This window comes from Salminus brasiliensis, chromosome 15, assembly GCF_030463535.1.
Source record: "Salminus brasiliensis chromosome 15, fSalBra1.hap2, whole genome shotgun sequence".
NCBI lineage: Eukaryota > Metazoa > Chordata > Actinopteri > Characiformes > Bryconidae > Salminus > Salminus brasiliensis.
In genome coordinates this window covers 29,056,445-29,075,070 of record NC_132892.1, presented here as the reverse complement: position 1 = coordinate 29,075,070, position 18,626 = coordinate 29,056,445, and the positions used below count along the sequence as shown (strand labels likewise).

At 40.2% G+C, this 18,626-nt stretch overlaps 2 protein-coding genes across 2 annotated transcripts; both read right to left on the bottom strand.

Annotated features, from left to right (window-relative positions):
* Positions 1-1,877: 1,877 nt before the first annotated feature.
* LOC140535453 (class I histocompatibility antigen, F10 alpha chain-like) lies at positions 1,878-12,017 on the bottom strand. The gene is made up of 6 exons (XM_072656836.1): positions 11,737-12,017; positions 9,778-10,035; positions 6,439-6,720; positions 5,373-5,645; positions 5,014-5,118; positions 1,878-2,682 (listed from the first exon to the last, which is right to left on the bottom strand). The coding sequence occupies exons 1-6, from the start codon at positions 11,789-11,791 to the stop codon at positions 2,669-2,671; spliced, it is 987 nt and encodes a 328-aa protein (XP_072512937.1). The 5' UTR covers positions 11,792-12,017; the 3' UTR covers positions 1,878-2,668.
* LOC140535515 (class I histocompatibility antigen, F10 alpha chain-like) lies at positions 12,013-18,247 on the bottom strand. Its single transcript, XM_072656913.1, has 6 exons — positions 16,877-18,247; positions 16,057-16,314; positions 14,289-14,573; positions 13,727-13,990; positions 13,460-13,558; positions 12,013-12,026 (listed from the first exon to the last, which is right to left on the bottom strand). Exons 1-6 carry the CDS (start codon positions 16,944-16,946, stop codon positions 12,013-12,015), a joined length of 990 nt encoding a protein of 329 aa, XP_072513014.1. The 5' UTR covers positions 16,947-18,247.
* Positions 18,248-18,626: the final 379 nt, after the last annotated feature.

Sequence of the window (18,626 nt, the reverse complement as noted above, 5' to 3'; positions counted from 1 at the left end):
CACACCCTAGAGCTATATTCACAGTGTAGCATGATGTTTATGTGGCAGATCATCCATCAGAGAAGGTTGGATTCTGTTTAAACTAATATATATATATAGTATATATGACCCCCCCCCACTGACTTTAAAAGTTTGAATTCAAAAAAATAAATGAAACGTCTCATAATTTTATGCCAGCTTAATTTTAACAGTGACACATAGAATATCAAGAGAAAAACAGAGAAAATGACATGAAATGAGAAATAAAAATTCACTTGAATTTCATTGAAGGAAATAAGTATTTGACCCCCTTCAGTAAAACATCATTTAATACTTGGTGGCAAAACCCTTGTTGGCAAGTACAGCAGTCAGACGTTTCTTGTAGTTTTGTAGGTTTGCACACACTTCAGGAGTAATTTTGGCCCACTCCTCTCTGCAGATCATCTCTAGATCCTTAGGGTTTTAGGCGTGCATTTGGAAACGCGAAGCTTCAGCTCTCTCCATAGATTTTCTATGGGATTGAGGTCAGGAGACTGGCTAGGCCATTCCATGACCTTGACATGCTTCTAATGGAGCCAGTCCTTTGTTTCCTTGGCTCCTTTGTTTCCAGTCCTTGTTTACACGACCCATTTTCAGAGGTTGTCATCCAGGATTTTGCGATACATGGCCCCGTTCATCTTCCCATCGATGCGGTGAAGTTGGCCTGTGCCCTTAAAAGAAAAACACCCCCAAAACATAATACTTCCACCACCATGCTTGACGGTGGGGATGGTGTTCTTAGGGCCATTTTCTGTAATTTTCTTTCTCCAAAGGCCAAAGAGCTCAATTTTGGTCTCATCTGACCATGGCACCTTCTCCCAGTCTCTCTCAGAGTCATTAATATGTTCATTGGCGAACAGTGGACATGAGCCTTCTTGGGCAGAGGAACCTTGCGTGCACTGCAGGATTTTAAACCATTACATCTCAGTGTATTACCAATGTTTTTTTGGAGACTGTGGTCCCAGCTGCCTTGAGATGATTAACCAGCTCCTCCCGTGTAGTTCTTGGCTGATTTTTAACCTTTCTCATGATCAATGAGACTCCACGAGGTGATTTTTTGCATGGAGCTCCAGGACTAGGTTTATTAACAGTAATATTGTACTTTTTCCACTACTGACTAATTGCACAAACAGTTGCCACCTTCTCATCCAGTTTCTTACTTTGTAGCCCATTCCAGCCTTGTGTAGGTCAACAGTTTTGTCCCTGACCTCTTTAGACAGCTCTTTAGTCTTGCCCATGGTGGAGATGTTGGAGTGTCACTGAGTCTCTTGGCAGGTGGCCTTTTACACAGGTGACAGTGTGGGACAGTTGTCTCTCATGCACGTAACGACTTTACTGGTGTGTCAGTGGTCTGTGGCAGGGGGATGAAATACTTATTTTCTCCACTATATATATATATATATATATATATATATATATATATATATATATATAATGTGTGTGTGTGTGTGTGTGTGTATATATGTATATATGTATATATATGTATATAAGTATGCTTATATGTATATATGTATATATATGTATATAAGTATGTATATATGTAATATATATATATATATATATATATATATATATATATATATATATATATATATATATATATATATTTGTGGTGACAGATTTAAAACTGGTCTACCAAGGACCTGGAGATAACTACTCACCAGTTGTCACTCGCTGAAGATGCTAAAGGAGAAATGGAAGTAGGAAGTAACTGCACTGAGAAGAGTAAATGTTATAGCTTGAATACAGTCAAGTTTAATTTGATAGAGAAGATCTGGGTATGCTGCCCTCGTCAGCAAGCCAGTTAATCATTAAGGACCTAAATAACCAAATCTGAAGACCCTTTTAGTGAGCAACAGAATAAATTACATTTTAAAATGACATAAAAAATAAAGTCTTCTTCAAGCAGCACTTTTGGTTTCATAAAAAAAGTTTGTAATAATCTGAGTGTTGTTGTATTGCTGTGTAGTTTAATTCGTCTGTGCAGGAGCTCTTAGTTCACAGTCCGTTCTGCAGGCAGCTCAACCCTCAAGTCAAGTTCCACCAAGTTACCCCCCAAGTTACCCAATATTGTGTCTCAGCACACAGCTTTATAGTTGGTTAGCAGCTTTGAGGAGAGGCAACAATGTGAACTATTTAAATAGACAGTAAATTTTTAGGACCAGGCAGTTGCAACAGGATATATCCGAATAACTAAAGCTTCTTCAAATTCCAATATTGGCACGCTGTTAAAGGACTAAGGACTTGAGGCAATGGCAGATCGCAACAGTTGACAGAGCTTTCGGCTGTTCAGTTGTTCTATAACTTGCACATTCAGAAGGAGGAGAGCAATAATTGATTAGCCATAATAAAACTACCACAAACAAAAGGTCTAAAGATATTACATCATAGTCAGCCTAAGCATACCAGTGGGCATGCACCTGTCCTGAAGACCCTTATTAGCTGGATCAGGTGTGTTTGGTGGGTTGGTGCTAAACTCTGCAGGGTGTTATCATCATCACTTCTGTAGATCCATATTTGCCCACATTGCCCAAATTTGCTGCATAAGAATGTACAGTGTTGATGTCAGTACAGGCATCTAACATAATAGCATCCTTAAACCACACCGTGTATCAACAATATAGGCCGCTTGTTTGTTCAGGCAGAAGGTTCATATCACAGCATCTATAAGAGAACATAAAAATGACTGTTAGCTGTGAAGCCATTTTCAACATATGGTGTAGCTTTATATGCTGCACACTGAATTCATAGTTATGACCTTAAATGTCTTGCAAATATACAGTTACATTTGAAAGACGTCCAATGAATTACTATATGTCACAGAGATGAATAATTAAAGTATCTTTGTGATAAAGTATTTTTGTGATTGGATGAATTCAACAAAGTTGAACAAAGTTTTTGCTTTTTTTGTTGCTTTCATTTTAATCCATGATGTGGTTAGCTAGGCCCTAGGTGAGCTGGTGTAGAATAACCCTGCTCATTGAAGATGCAGGACAATTAATAAATACAAATTAAATTAAATACAAACAAATAATTCTGAGGTATCTGAGGGATTGCTTTACTTTTTAATAAGGCAACTAGGACGCCTCCTGAAATTAGCTACTAGATTTCTAAAGTACACACGTGGACAAAATTGTTGGTACCCCTCGGTTAATGAAAGAAAAACCCACAATGGTCACAGAAATAATTTAAATCTGACATAATAAATAATCTGTAATAATAAATAAAAATTCTATGCAAATGACCAAATGAAAATCTGACATTGATTTTGACCCATGCTTCAACAGAATTATTTAAAATAAAAAATTTAAAAAATAAACTCATTAAACAGGCCTGGACAAAAATGATGGTACTCCTGAAAATGATGTGACCAAAGGGACATGTTAAATCAAGGTGTGTCCACTAATTAGCATCACAGGTGTCTAGAATCTTGTAATCAGTCAGAGGGCCTATATAGGGCTACAGGTAGTCACTGTGCTGTTTGGTGACATGGTGTGTACCACACTCAACATGGACCAGAGAAAGTGAAGGAAAGAGTTGTCTCGGGAGATTAGAAAGAAAATTATAGACCAGCATGTTAAAGATAAAGGAGCTTGGTGTTCCTGTGACTACAGTTGCACATATTATTCAGAAATTTAAGATCCTTGGGACTGTAGCCAACCTCCCTTGATGTGGTTGAAAAATTGATGACAAATCAAAGAGACAGCTAATAAGAATGGTAACAAAAGAGCCCAGAAAACCTAAAGAGATTAAAGGTGAACTTCAAGCTCAAGGAACATCAGTGTCAGATCGCACCATCCGTCATTGTTTGAGTCAAAGTTGATCTCATGGGAGACGACCAAGGAGGAAACCATTGTTAAACGAATCATAAAAAAGCCAGACTGGAATTTGCCAAACTACATGATGACAAGCCCCAAAGCTTCTAGGAGAATGTCCTATGGACAGATGAGACAAAAATGGAACTTTTTACCAAGACACAAAAAAATGAAGCATATCAAGAAAAGAACACTGTCCCTACTGTGAAACATGGAGGAGGCTCTGTTATGTTCTGGGGCTGCTTTGCTGCATCTGGCACAGGGTGTCTTGAATCTGTGCAGGGTACAATAAAATCTCAAGACTCAAGGGATCCTAGAGAGAAATGTGCTGCCCAGTGTTAGAAAGCTTGGTCTCAGTCGCCGGTCATGGGTCTTGCAACAGGATAATGGCCCCAAACACACAGCTAAAAACACCCAAGAATGGCTAGGAGGAAAACATTGGACTATTCTGAAGTGGCCTTCTACTGGCCCTTGACCTAAATTCTATTGAGCATCTTTGGAAGGAGCTGAAACATGCCACCTGGAAAAGGCACCCTTCAAACCTGAGACAACAAGAGCAGTTTGCTCATGAGGAGTTGGCCAAAATACCTGCTAAGAGGTGCAGAAGTCTCATTGACAGTTACAAGAATGATTTGATTGCAGTGATTGCCTCAAAAGGTTGTGCAACAAAATACTAAGTTAAGGGTACCATCATTTCTGTCCAGGCCTGTCTCATGAGTTTATTTTTTTAAATAATTCTGTTGAAGCATGGTAGAAAAGCAATGTCTGACTTTCACTGGTTAATTTTCATAGCATTTTTATTAATTATTTCTTTTGTCAGATTGAAGTTATTTCTGTGACCATTGTGTTTTTTTTTTCATTAACCGAGGGGTACCAACAATTTTGTCCAGGTGTGTATGTATTGATCACTAATTGACTAAAAACAGGGGAAAAAAGGGTTCTGTACACAATGCCTCTATTGTGTCACCCAAAATGTTTTTTGAGAGCATGGTTTTAAGTGTAAATAACATTTTAAGGTTCTAGGGACCATCCACTAATATGATGTTAGGGTTCCTCAAACCTTTGAAAGGTACTTAATTCTCACTACTCTCTTCTCAAACATAGGGAAACAAAAACTGGTTATTCTATGCCATTTCTTAAAGAATCCTCTGTAGCTCCTCTTTGTTGTACAGTAGTTTACCTCGAGTTCTGCAGCACCACCACACTACAAGCCCAATTCCAGCAGCCAACAAGCAAATACAGACAAGAGATATCCAGACAGCCATTCCTCCAGCTTTCTCTCCACCTGCAGAAGAAAGCAGGTCTGTTTTCACTGAGTTTTACACAAGTTTCACTGCTGTACAAAAAGTCTGTAGTCTGAAAACCTCTGTAGTGATGAACTGAATGAAGGACAGATCACATATTTAATGCTAGTTTTAGGCTGAAATGTCCTTTAACAGGACAATCAGTTTCAGGAAGTTCAGGAGAAGAAGTGTTCAGTACTGATAGATTAAGAATTCATTAACTAAAACATTTATTGATGTGCAGAAGTCCTCATACCCCAGACTCTGGTGATGTTGTCCGGTACGCTGCTATGCAGCACTACACAGCTATAGGTGTGTTCTCCTACATCCTCCACTGGAACTATCACACTCTTTCTGGTCTGGTACGTGCCGTCCTCATTCGGCAGGACATCAGTGACCCCTTCATCCACAGACTGAAGATCTGGACCGAGCCAAACCACCTGAACCACCCGGGGGTAAAACCCTGTCACGTGACACGTGACTGTAATGGAGCCGGCCTTCTGCTTCTCAACGATCCTGACCTCTGGAACTGGAAAACAAGAAGAGACAATTAGACTCCAAGATAAGCAAGAAGATCCATGTCTTCTGTTCTAGACATTAGGGTTCCTCATCTGCATTAGTACTGTAGTATACAGTAACACCTGATGTTCTGTAACCAGATATTGTGATGATTGATAGGTGGTTTATTTCATGTTTAGTCCTTGCCTGCCCCTGTTCGCATTGTTTTCATTTTGGTTCTCGCTCTGTGGCAGAACTAGACATTTGAAACATCTGGGGAAATCCCACAGGCCTGGGCTTGCCTGGGAAGTTATAATTACATATATAGCTAATGAAATATTCACATTCACACAAAAAACACATGTTTATGAACCAGCAGGGTTGTGCAGAGTTGCAGTGCTACACTTAGTATAAACCAAGTTAACAGAAATCGATCAGAATACCACTATTGGGTTGCGACGGCAGAGCCAGAGACACATCTCACAAGCCCTAATAATAGAGGAGAAGTACACTGTAAAACCTAACTAAGCTTAACCAGAGCTCTATCTCAAGGATTCTGGCGTAAGACAGCGAGCTAACTCCAGCCACTTCCCCAGTTTTTCTGCTTTCCTGCAGTTTTCATGTTTTTCACTTCATGTGTCAGTGGTGAGTTTAGCAGTCATTTTGGAGCATTTCTAATTTCTAGTCAATTTTAACACATGGTAAAGGGCAGTTGGTGGATTCAAATCATGTCATGCTCAAAATGTGCGACTCATGTGCCCCATAGTTCTGTATTAGCCACCTAATACGCAGTGAAGAAGTAAGTGGTCAAGAAGATAGCTGACCTTTTCTGATGAGGACTCCTGGAGCTTGCTTTAATATCTTCAGTCGATCCAGACATCTTGTCCTGTACAATACTGCTAACTCATTAATGTCAGAATCTCTCTCCTTCAAAGTTTTGAACAGGGCAGCCTGAGGAACCGCAGCTACAAATGTCCCGCTGTAAATGTCTAAACTTAAGAAGTCCTTGCCATTAAATGCACTGTTCAGAAATGCCCTGTAAGTCCCATTTGGAGACAGAGAGCAGCATCCAGATCCTTGGTATATGTTCTGTTCAGACAGTGAACCTGAATCAGAGAAACAAGAAATATATCAGTCTTTCCAGTGCTATAAAATCACTGGTCCAACATTCTTTAATCTTTAGATAAGTGGATATTACCTGTGATATATTTAAAGAAGGAGCTTTACTAGTATTAATGCAGGATTTAGTCTGATGGTTCCCATATATAAGAAAACATAACTGCACATGTGTTTTATGGGCCCTGTATGTAGCATATCTGAAAGTTAAGTATATACATTTAACATAGCAAAACACGTTTCATGGGTACAGAGACACAATAAAGATTCAGTTGGATCATTAGATTTGATGTAAAGTCAAGTCAAATTTATTTGTATAGCTTTTTACAACTGTTGTCGTCACAAAGCAGCTTTACATAATGCGTAATTAGTAAAACACAGAGACAAAAAAGAAATAACATAAGAAGACATGAAGGATCAAAGACCCCCAGTGAGCAGCCAACGGCGGCAGTGGCAAGGAAAAACTCCCTCAAAGCTGGAGAAAGAGACCTTGGGAGGAACCAAGACTCACAAGGGGGACCCGACCCGTCCTGTTCTGGTCAGATCTATTTAAACATTATTAATAAAAATGACCAAACCAGATACAACAGATAGTTAATAGTGGTGATATTAATAGTGGCAGATAGTTACGAGTCCATTTAGGTTTTAACATGGTCATTAAACATGTAGCAGTGGTAGGAGGGTGTGCTGCTGGTCTGCTATGGGTCTGCTGGTCTGCTATATACAGTGCATCCGGAAAGTATTCACAGCGCTTCACTTTTTCCACATTTTGTTAGGTTACAGCCTTATTCCAAATTGTATTAAATTAATCTCTTTCCTCAAAATTCTACACAAAATACCCCATTATGACCATGTGAAAAAAGTTTTCTTGAGAGTTCTGAAAATTTATTAAAAATAAAAAACTAAGAAATCACATTTACGTAAGTATTCACAGCCTTCGCCATGAAGCTCAAAATTGAGCTCAGGTGCATCCTGTTTCCACTGATCATCCTTGAGATGTTTCTACAGCTTAAATGGAGTCCCCCTGTGGTAAATCCAGTTGATTGGACATGATTTGGAAAGGCACACACCTGTCTATATAAGGTCCCACAGTTGACTGCATGTCAGAGCGCAAACACCAAGCATGAAGTCAAAGGAATTGTCTGTAGACCTCCGAGACAAAATAGTCTCGAGGCACAAATCTGGGGAAGGATACAGAAAAATTTCTGCTGCTTTGAAGGTCCCAATGAGCACAGTGGCCTCCATCATCCGTAAATGGAAGAAGTTTGGAACCACCAGGACTCTTCCTAGAGCTGGCCGGCCATCTAAATTGAGCGATCGGGGGAGAAGGGCCTTGGTCAGGGAGGTGACCAAGAACCCGATGGTCACTCTGTCAGAGCTCCAGCGTTCCTCCGTGGAGAGAGGAGAACCTTGCAGAAGGACAACCATCTCTGCAGCAATCCACCAATCAGGCCTGTATGGCAGAGTGGCCAGGCGAAAGCCACTCCTTAGTAAAAGGCACAAGGCAGCCCGTCTGGAATTTGCCAAAAGGCACCTGAAGGACTCTCAGACCATGAGAAACAAAATTCTCTGGTCTGATGAGACAAAGATTGAACTCTTTGGTGTGAATGCCAGGCGTCATGTTTGGAGGAAACCAGGCACTGCTCATCACGAGGCCAATACCATCCCTACAGTCAAGCATGGTGGTGGCAGCATCATGCTATGGGGATGTTTTTCAGCAGCAGGAACTGCCAGACTAGTCAGGATAGAGGGAAAGATGAATGCAGCAATGTACAGAGACATCCTGGATGAAAACCTACTCCATAGCGCTCTTGACCTCAGACTGGGGCGACGGTTCATTTTTCAGCAGGACAACGATCCGAAGCACACAGCCAAGATCTCAAAGGAGTGGCTTCAGGACCACTCTGTGAATGTCCTGGAGTGGCCCAGCCAGAGCCCAGACTTGAATCCGATTGAACATCTCTGGAGAGATCTAAAAATGGCTGTGCACAGACGTCTCCCATCCAACCTGATGGAGCTTCAGAGGTACTGCAAAGAAGAATGGGCAAAACTGCCTAAAGAGAGGTGTGCCAAGCTTGTGGCATCATATTCAAAAAGACTTGAGGCTGTAGTTGCTGCCAAGGGTGGTTCTACAAAGTATTAAGCAAAGGCTGTGAATACTTATGTAAATATGATTTCTTAGTTTTTTATTTTTAATAAATTTTCAGAACTCTCAAGAAAACTTTTTTCACATGGTCATAATGGGGTATTTTGTGTAGAATTTTGAGGAAAGAGATTAATTTAATACAATTTGGAATAAGGCTGTAACCTAACAAAATGTGGAAAAAGTGAAGCGCTGTGAATACTTTCCGGATGCACTGTATATATATAATTTTTTTTTTTTTTTTACATTTGTTTGTGTTTATTCATATTTTTATATTCAACTTATCACCAGTAGTTTAAAAGAAATGCAGTGGAACCCTTTTTTCTTGTTTAAAAAGTGGAATAAAATGGATATCAAGACTATCAAAATACTCTGGGCATTTATTCAGATACTGTGAATTGAGCTGTGAAGTAAGCCATTCAATGCTGGTTGTCAGGAATGACCGAGCTGGCTGGGAAAAGTGAATAATAGTATTAATAATAATAAAGTTTGGTTTATGTGGAGTTTTTCACAAACCCAAATACACTTTACTAAGAGAAGAGGGAGGAGAAGGAGGAGAGAAAAGAAACAACCCCCTCACCAGGACTTTGGTAGGAAGGCTAATGTGCAGGAAAAAGGTAGGTAGGTCAGTTTAGGAGGCTGCAGCTCCATAGGTTCAGCTGCTAGCTAGCAAGAGTGTTGTGTGTGGGACCGCAAGAGGTACCAGGTACCAGATGATCTGAGGGAGCGAAAGGGGCAGTAAAGATGAAGCTCAGTGAGGTAAGGACAAGGTAGGACAAGACCATGAAGGGTTAAAGTTAGCAGGAGAGGTTTGCACTTGTTCTAAACTGTCTGTCAGTACCTGATTGGTGCAGTGATTCAGGTGTTGTACTTTTATCATCTGAAGTCTAGAAAAGCAGATTACCTGTCAGGTTGAACTGTTGAGTAGCCGACTGAAGACCAACGGTAAAAAAATCTTTGTTGTAGTCTGACCAGTCCAGAATAATACTCCACTCCTCTCTTCCTGCTGTGGTGTTGATCCAGTCAGGACGGGGAATTTTGGACCTCATAGTGCTGTCGTGGTAGTAGACAGTGACATCATTCAGAACCCTCCTTTCCGTAAATTCAGGCAGCCCATATCCTTTAGAGGACGTCCAGTACGAACAGCTGTCATACTGAAGATCTGCAAATGTTCTTTGTGTTAAATGTAGTGGAAATGTAAATATGACTATGCCAGTAGAATAGGACTCTCTGGAGTAGATGTACATGACCCTATTGGTGCCATTCCTAATGCCAAGCATGGGCTAGAGGGGTATAAAGCCCCCCTATCATTGAGTTGTGGAGTTCTCTATAATGATGGATGGCACTCCATCCGAAAGTATGGGATAAGTTGGGAAGTTAGGGATGAAGCAGGGCGGTGGCCATCTCATACTCTTGCCGCTGCAGTCAGTGCAGTCAAATCCTCACAGCAATGATTCATAATTTACTTAAAGGCCTTCTTTCCTAGAGAGTAGAGACATTTACTCCAGCAGAAACAGAGTAAACTTTTTTTTTTTTTTTTAAATAATCTTGATTTCAGAAGAAACAATGAACAAACAGGTGTCCTAATACTTTTGTCCATATAGTGGACCTTTATTTAAAAAGGTAAAACAATACATTTACTCATCAGTAGGTGGCAGTATTAAATCACTCAACAGTACACACACATGAACAGTGACCAGATGGAAATGCTGAGTCGGATTTTACTGTAAACTTAGTTACTTTATGATGACACTACATATCGTCTGTGTCATGCAAAAATCTTCAATCTTCAAAACAGCAAAGATCCTTAACTTTCAGTAGGTGATTTTATTCCAGGTCATTTGGGGCATTTTTATTAATCTATTCATTATAAACTTGCAAAAAAACAGCTTGTTCTGCTTTTTTTTTTAGCCTGTGAGAGGAATAACGTTTCACTTTTGTTTTAAATGACATTCAAATAACATTCATCTTCATTTTCAGTCTCATATAATTGTCTAATTTTCAGTTTTACTTCAATTTTCTGGAGCAGGAATCTTTTAAAAGGCATATATGATCTATACCTCTAAGACAGAAACTATTATGCCAAAGTCATTGTTTTTAGAAGAGGAGGGCTGTGAGGACCTTCATCAGTGAATCATTTTTTAATCAAATATTTCTGTTTTAGATGTAGCCTAATTTAAATGATTTTACATCTTAATTTAAATTCCCATATGCAAACATGTAAAAAGGATTTTAAAATATATTATGAAATATATAAAAATATATCAAAATGGCTAAAATACATTTTCCTTAATGTACTGCAACTGTTTGAAATGTTGAAATAAAACAGAATATTTAATGTTTTTCACACATTTATTTAGTTTTTGAATAGGTTGAAGGTTAAATAAAGAGCAGTGTTATTAGCTTATCTAGAACAGACAAAACATCTGTAACTATTTTAAACAATATTTTGAGACTCTTTTTAGTGATTTTTATTGCTGACATATCGATGTATCTGCATTAGACTGTCTGGGCTTCTTAAATAATGGCCAGCCGGCGGGATAAAAGTTTTATGACACAATTCTATCACCAAGAAATAGAGGTTAACTGCTACTCACAGCTGTTGAGCTCAGAGGGTATATTACACTTTTTTATGCTGAAATATGGATTAAATCTCATAACTAACTCTCATTCTCTTACCCCTTCCATATCGTCCTCTCTTCACTCACACACACACACACACACACACACACACACACGAACAGACAGAATCAGAAGAACCTAACTGGCTTAAATGTTGTTCAGCCATTCTAAGATCTCTCATTGTAAATGTAAGTAAGATCTTTGAAACTGGTCTACAAAAGATCTTGTGAAGATCACTCACCAGTCTTCACTTTCTGAAGATATATGAGGAGAAATAAAGCACTAGAGATCTTCATGGCTGCCGAAAGACGTTTAAAGCAGTATCAGCAGTGGGGAGAGTGGAAGTGAAAGCTGCCACCAGACCCAGCCCCTAGAACAATAATCACAGTGTAGCACGATGTTGGTACATCAGCTAGATTGAACTACTGTAGCTCTCAGTATGGCAGATCATCCATCAGAGAATCTGCAGAGAAAAGCTGCAGTGGAGTGTTCTTGAAGATGATCCGCTCAGCTCAGCTCAGCTCACAGTGTCTACAGAAAGAACAGCAGAAAAATAAGAGAGGTGATCCAGTATAGTGTTTTAAAGGTACAAAGAATGCTTGCACTGAGTATTTTGGGTTGGTTTTGGAGTATAGATGTAAGTGTATGACTTTGGTCAAGGCAAAAAATGCTCAGATGCGGTATTACAGGCCTGTTTACCATCAATCTATACATAACAGCATAGCTTTCACACAGCGGCAAAAACACTGTAATTAGTCATATGGATTAGGGGATGGTGCTGCTGTCCTTAGTTGTGGAGGCTAGTGTTAGCTTCTAACTTAGCTCAGATCCATGCTTGCTCCTCCAATTTTCACTTTATCGTGTGTCCAGTTGGAGCACCCCTTCAGCAGAAACTGGCACAGGAAAAGCCGTGGTCACTGGTTCTGGTTCCTGTAGCAACCCGTATACTCAAAACTAGCAGAGTTTTGAGGTGATGAGCTGCTCTCCAGTATCAGCAACACCGTATTCTCCTGAATATGGTCACTCTTGCATTTTACTGCATCAGCAGCTTTCTGTATTGGGTGGGGTTTATGTAAATTTTTGGGGTGTAAAGTTAACAAGTCAAGACTGTGAAGTAACAGTTTTGGGGTTTCGGAATTGGCTAGTTTTCCAGCTGTTTTGGAGGAACAGCAGTGTTTGAGGTTCATGGTTAGTCTCTCTCCCCTCCGTCATGGACATTAACACTGCCCGCTGCATCCGCAAAGCAACCAGCATTGTGGAAGACTCCACCCACCCTTCACACAGACTGTTCTCCCTCCTGCCATCAGGAAGAAGGTACCGCAGCATCCGGTCCAACACGACCAGACTCTGCAATAGCTTCTTCCCCCAAGCCATCAGACTTCTGTCTCTGTCTCTCTCTTTCTTTCTTTCTCTCTCTCTCTGTCTCTGTCTCTGTCTCTGTCTCTCTCACCATTTACCCCAGACAATATGAAAAGCATTTTGCACAAATAACCTTACTACACTGGACTCAATATTTATATTTATTCAATACTTATTAGTCTCTGTCTGTACTGTGTTGTGTTGTCTGTCTGCACTTGTTTGTGTTGCACTTGTGTTCTGTATGCACTGTGTCTGTGTTGCACCATGGTCCTGGAGGAACGTTGTTTTGTTTCACTGTGTACTCTGTATGTAGTTGAAATGACAATAAAACCCACTTGACTTGACTTGACTTGGCTTAAACTCTCATTATTTTCAGTACTGTAGGGGCCAGATTCCTGCACAGTTCTGTGCTTTTCCTGCTCAAGCACACCTGATTCAACTCACCTGTCAATTGCCAGGTTTAGGAGGTCTGTAAGGGCAGGGAAATCAGCTCTGGACTGTGCTGGACAGTGGCCCCTGTTGCCCACCCGTGGTGTGGGGCATCTTTAAAACACAGAATTGGAATTGCAAGATCACTGGTTTCATAGGTCTGCTGATTTGCTTACCATTGGATCTACAGCAGCTCCAGAAACCAAATCCAATCACCAACAAGCAAACACAGGCAAGAGACGTCCAAACGGCAATCCTGCTGCGTTTCTCCACAACTACACAAAACACAATCCTGAGATCAGTCCAGACTTTCCTCCTAACAGTAATTACACATCATCAATAGACCAACTCATTTCATTTCATCTTTAATAGATCAATCAGAAAAGCCTCAGTACTGATACTGATTAAGTAGCAGATCTAACAACAAGCAGAAGTCCTCATACCCCAGACTCTGGTGATGTTGTCCGGTACGCTGCTATGCAGCACTACACAGCTGTAGGAACTATCACATCCTGGAACTATCACACTCTTTCTGGTCTGGTACGTGTCATCCCCATTCGGCAGCACCTCAGTAACCCCTTCATCCACAGGCTGAAGATCTGGACCGAGCCAGTCCACCTTAACTGCCCGGGGATAAAACCCAGTCACATGACATGTGACCGTAATGAAGCCGGCCTTCTGCTGCTCAAAGATCTTGACTTCTGGAACTGGGAAAATAATGCCACAAAAGGATCCCATGAGGATGTAGGTACTATTGGTCATACTTGGTTAAGTTAATGGTGATGTGCACTGTTGCGGAATTGAGGAACTTTGGGAGGAACGTCTTAATGTGCTTTGAGGAACCTTCAAAAAAGTTTTTTAGAAGAAAAAGGTTCCTTGAAGGTTCTCGAAGCACCTTAAGAGGTTCCTCCACAGTTTTAAAGTTCCTCATGGATCTTATACTTTTAACAGTGTACACTCACAATTAGTGTAAGTGAACAATGCTCAAGCAGGAGGTAATCATACCCTTCCTGATGCAAACTCGAGGATCTTGCTTGAAGATGTCAATGCGCTCCCGACACACTGTTTTATAGACATGCGTTAGCACATGCAGGTCAACTTCATCTCTGTCCCTCAGGTGCTTATAAACATCTGCCTGGCGAACGGCAGCAACAAACGTCTTTCTGTCAACATCTAGACTTATGAAGTCTTTTCCATTGAATGTGTGGGTCAGTGATGTCCTGTAGGTTCCATTAGGATAGAGGTAACAGCATCCACTGGCCTGGTACACATTATGGTCAGACAGAGAGCCTGAAACAGTGAAGTATGGTTACTTTCCCACAGTGTGTTTACTGTTACTTAAGCTCTGCCTTTAGCCTTTAACCTTTAGCCTTTAACCTTTAGCCTTTAGCAGGGACATTAGAAGCTTGTAAGGGTTTTAATAAACATATTCTTGAATTAGTGGAACAGTTCTCACCAAAATGACTCCTTAATAGCGCTGCAACTACAATGACTATAGATCTGTGGATAGGGATAAAGGTGCCACAGGAGGTCCAATAAAGAATTCTTTTTGTATTTTGTAGTTTTGTATTTATTTTTGAACCTATAAGATAATCCTTTATTAGTCCCACAGTGGGGAAATTCTCAAATTATATATGTGAGAAGATCCTTTTACAGGTTTGAAAAAGTGGATGTAAAGGTTCTTTACCAATTAAAAGGTCTTCACACACCAGTTGAAAAAATGGATCTTTATCAAACCAAACATCTTGCACGGCATCGCTCAAAGAACCCCTTGTAGCATCTTTTTAAAAAAGAGAAATATAGCATAACATTGAAAATCTTAAATATTAGAGACTGAATAACCAATGAATAACCCTCAGAACTTCAAATCTACCAAGTTAGATAATAAAGAAACAAAGAACAAACAAACAATCTACAGCTATTTATATAAAGTATAGCTAACAGGAATCTAACTTAGTCCAAGATACCCAAGTTGTGCCGAATGGCCTCATCCCACTTGCAATCCGTCTATAAATGCTAGGACTTTCCATTATAGTGGAAGTACAGTACAGCCTGATTATACACTGTTATAGAAAGTACAGCCTGATTATACACTCTGAAGCCTCAATAATTTCCCTAATCCTTTTAAAATTGAAATGCCTTATTACCCAATTGTGTTACAAACAAAGCAAACAGACAATAGATCGAGAAAAAGTCAATGCTTTGTTGGCCAAGAAAACTGGGGAAATATGTGGAAAGTGAAGGAAAACTGATGGAAACTGTGGGAAATAGATGGGAATGGAAGGAAAACGGAAGCTGCAGAAAAGGCTGGAAGTAGGAAAATGTGTGGAATTTGTAGGAAAACGAGTGGAAACAGTAGTAGGATATATGGAAACTATAGGAAAATATATAGAAACTATAGGAAAATGGTTGAATCTGTAGTAGAACATATGTAAAACCCTTTCTTGGAGCTGGAGGACGTTCTGCACATCTGATCCAGGTCAGCTGTAAGCTGAGACTTGCATATTCTTGCTCTTATCGCCAATAAAGTAAAGTCACTTTTAAAACAAGTTAATGTTCCTTGTGTTATTTTCATCCTGGTACTGGTTCCTTAAAGGGCAGCATGTATCCAAAAATCTTAACATTCACACCCTGGTTTACAATAAAATGAACAGCTTCTTTATACAACCAAACGTTTTGTCTATAGCAGCACTAAGAAGAGCCCTTACTGGCAGCTTATATTTCAGGAGTGCTTTATCATTCACATCATGAACAGAGCATAAACATACAACACCTGTCCTGTTAAACTGCTGGACAGCCGACTGAAAGCCCAGGGTAAGAAAATGCCTGTTTCGCTCCGTCCAGCGATCCATATGTTTCCAGTGCCACTGTCCTGCACTGTTGAGCCAGTCTGGACAGGGCATCTTAGAGTCCATATTACTGTCATAGTAGAAGATGGTCACATCATTCAGAGTGTTCCTCTCTGTATACTCAGGGAGCATAAAGCCATGGGATACACTCCCGTGGGAGCATATGTTTGTATACTCTGAATCTGCAGGAGAAAAACAAAACAAACAGGCATGAATTTAGATTTACAACAATTTGCAAATATTCCAATTATGTGTTATAAAAATTAATTAAATCAATTAAATATTGAAAATTCTGTTTATATGCTGAATTTAACTGAATTTAAAAAATAAAACATATAATTAAATGTCTCACAACCTTTGGAAATGTCAAATTGTATGCTTTATTGTTTTTATTGTTTTTCTAATTATTACATTTAAATGAAATGTAGCGAAATGTAGCAGGATCTGTACTAATTTTCATCTCAAAAATCAACAATACATGTAATTTAACCAAGGTTTGACTAAATTACCATATTGTATTATTGTTATGTAAATAATCTACTGGTATTAAAACAATTTGAGACTAAAAGGAAAACTAGAAGCTAGACTTGGACTTAATTACAGTGCAATCCTAATTCACGTGTGCAGCGACTAAGCCAGTAGCTACAGTTGTCATTTACTACCATTGACTTAACATGAGCTGTTACTGTTTGTCTGTGAGATTTGAAAATACTGAAAGTGAAAAGACTGAAGTCCAGTGCTTACCCAGGTAGGACCCTGCATGCACCTCATGAAGAAACTGAAAGAGTAAGAAGAACATCAAACTGCTCCTCATACTTTAACATGCTAGTAACTCTGGGGTTGGTGTCTGTGGATTTCGCCCGCTGTTGTACAGAGTTCTGCCCCTCTGCCTTTGGGGAGCGTGCACAATTACATCACTTCTCTGAGGGCGGAGTCAGTCTGCCTTTTAGTTACAGAGACCAGAAGATCAGCAAAAGTCAGTCAGGAGTCTTTTTAAGACAGTGTCCTAAAAGTGTGATGCACCCCTGGGTAGGTTCTTCTAGTTTACCCATGTCTGACACGGAATAACCCTCAGAACTGCAGATCTACCAAGTTAGATGATAAAGAAACAAAGAATAAACAATCTACAGCTATTTATATAAAGACTAGCTAACAGGAATCTAACTTAGTCATTTAGGGCCTCCAAGATGCCCAAATTTTGCCCAATGGCCTAATCCCACTTGCAATCCGTCTATAAATGCTAGGACTTTCCATTATAGTGGAAGTACAGTACAGCCTGATTATACACTGTTATAGAAAGTACAGCCTGATTATACACTCTGAAGCCTCAATAATTTCCCTCAATAATTTCTTAATAATTGAAATGCTTTATTACCCAATTGTGTTACATTTAACAGACATGTTGGTTGAAGCAAACAGACACTAGATCGAGAAAAAGTCAATGCTTTGGTGGCCAAGAAAACGGTTGGAAACTGTGGGAAAATGTGTGGAAAGTGAAGGAAAACTGATTGAAACTGTAGGGAAACTGCAGGAAGTGGAAAAGGGTGAAAAAGGGTGGAAACAGTAGTAGGATATATGGAAACTAACTATAGGATAATATATGGAAACAATAGGAACATGGGTGGAACCAGTAGTAGTACACCAATATATGGACCAGTGTGTAGTACCTGTACAGCTGAACACTGCAGGTAGAGTCTCCCAAGGCCTGAGATGAAGATAATGGCATGTCACATGTTCCAAAACACCTTCATGGAAAAGAGTATGAGAAGATCAAGCACCCTACCTGGAAGGTGTTGCCCACTACCCATGAGTTCCAGAGTGAGTGTGTGGTGCCATGGCCATCTAGCAATAGGAAAGGGGGTAGGAGGCCTTGGCGTTATGGGCCTTGGTGATGGCAGCTGGATCTCGGTATGAGGATGTTAAGAGGGCTGCCTACCACCCACAAGGTAGACTCAGGTCAAGGGTTTTAAAGGTGGTGCTTCAATCACCAAGCTCAGAAGCTGAACGGATTCTAAGGTAAACTAACCAGCAGCACAATGGTTCCCCTCCGGCATCACCAGTTATGTTAGACGTCCACCTCAGCGCTCAGCCTCTAAGTAACATATATGCCGTTCATTTGTGGTGCTGCTGATTAATTTATCTTGCTTGGTTTAAGCCTGGAGTCTTCGGTTCATACAGTCCCAAACTCCCAATGTCTTGGGACATCCTGAGGTTTCCAGTGCATCAAGTGGCCATGGCAACTCTGCGCAACAGAGGCCTATCATCCTAAAGCTCCAGACACACTCTAGGGGAGTATTTCGCACATTGATGATACTCCCGAGTCTTATAGTTGGTTGGAAGATCTATGGCCTGTTTACAACCAGTTACACCTGATTTAAAGGAACGTCCAGCTGTGCAACATCTGCTGGAGGGGTGTAAAGCCTGCAGCATTGAGCTGTGGAGCAGTGTTTTCTGGAATGACGGTGATGATGGTGCCCCATCCAATATTTTTGGT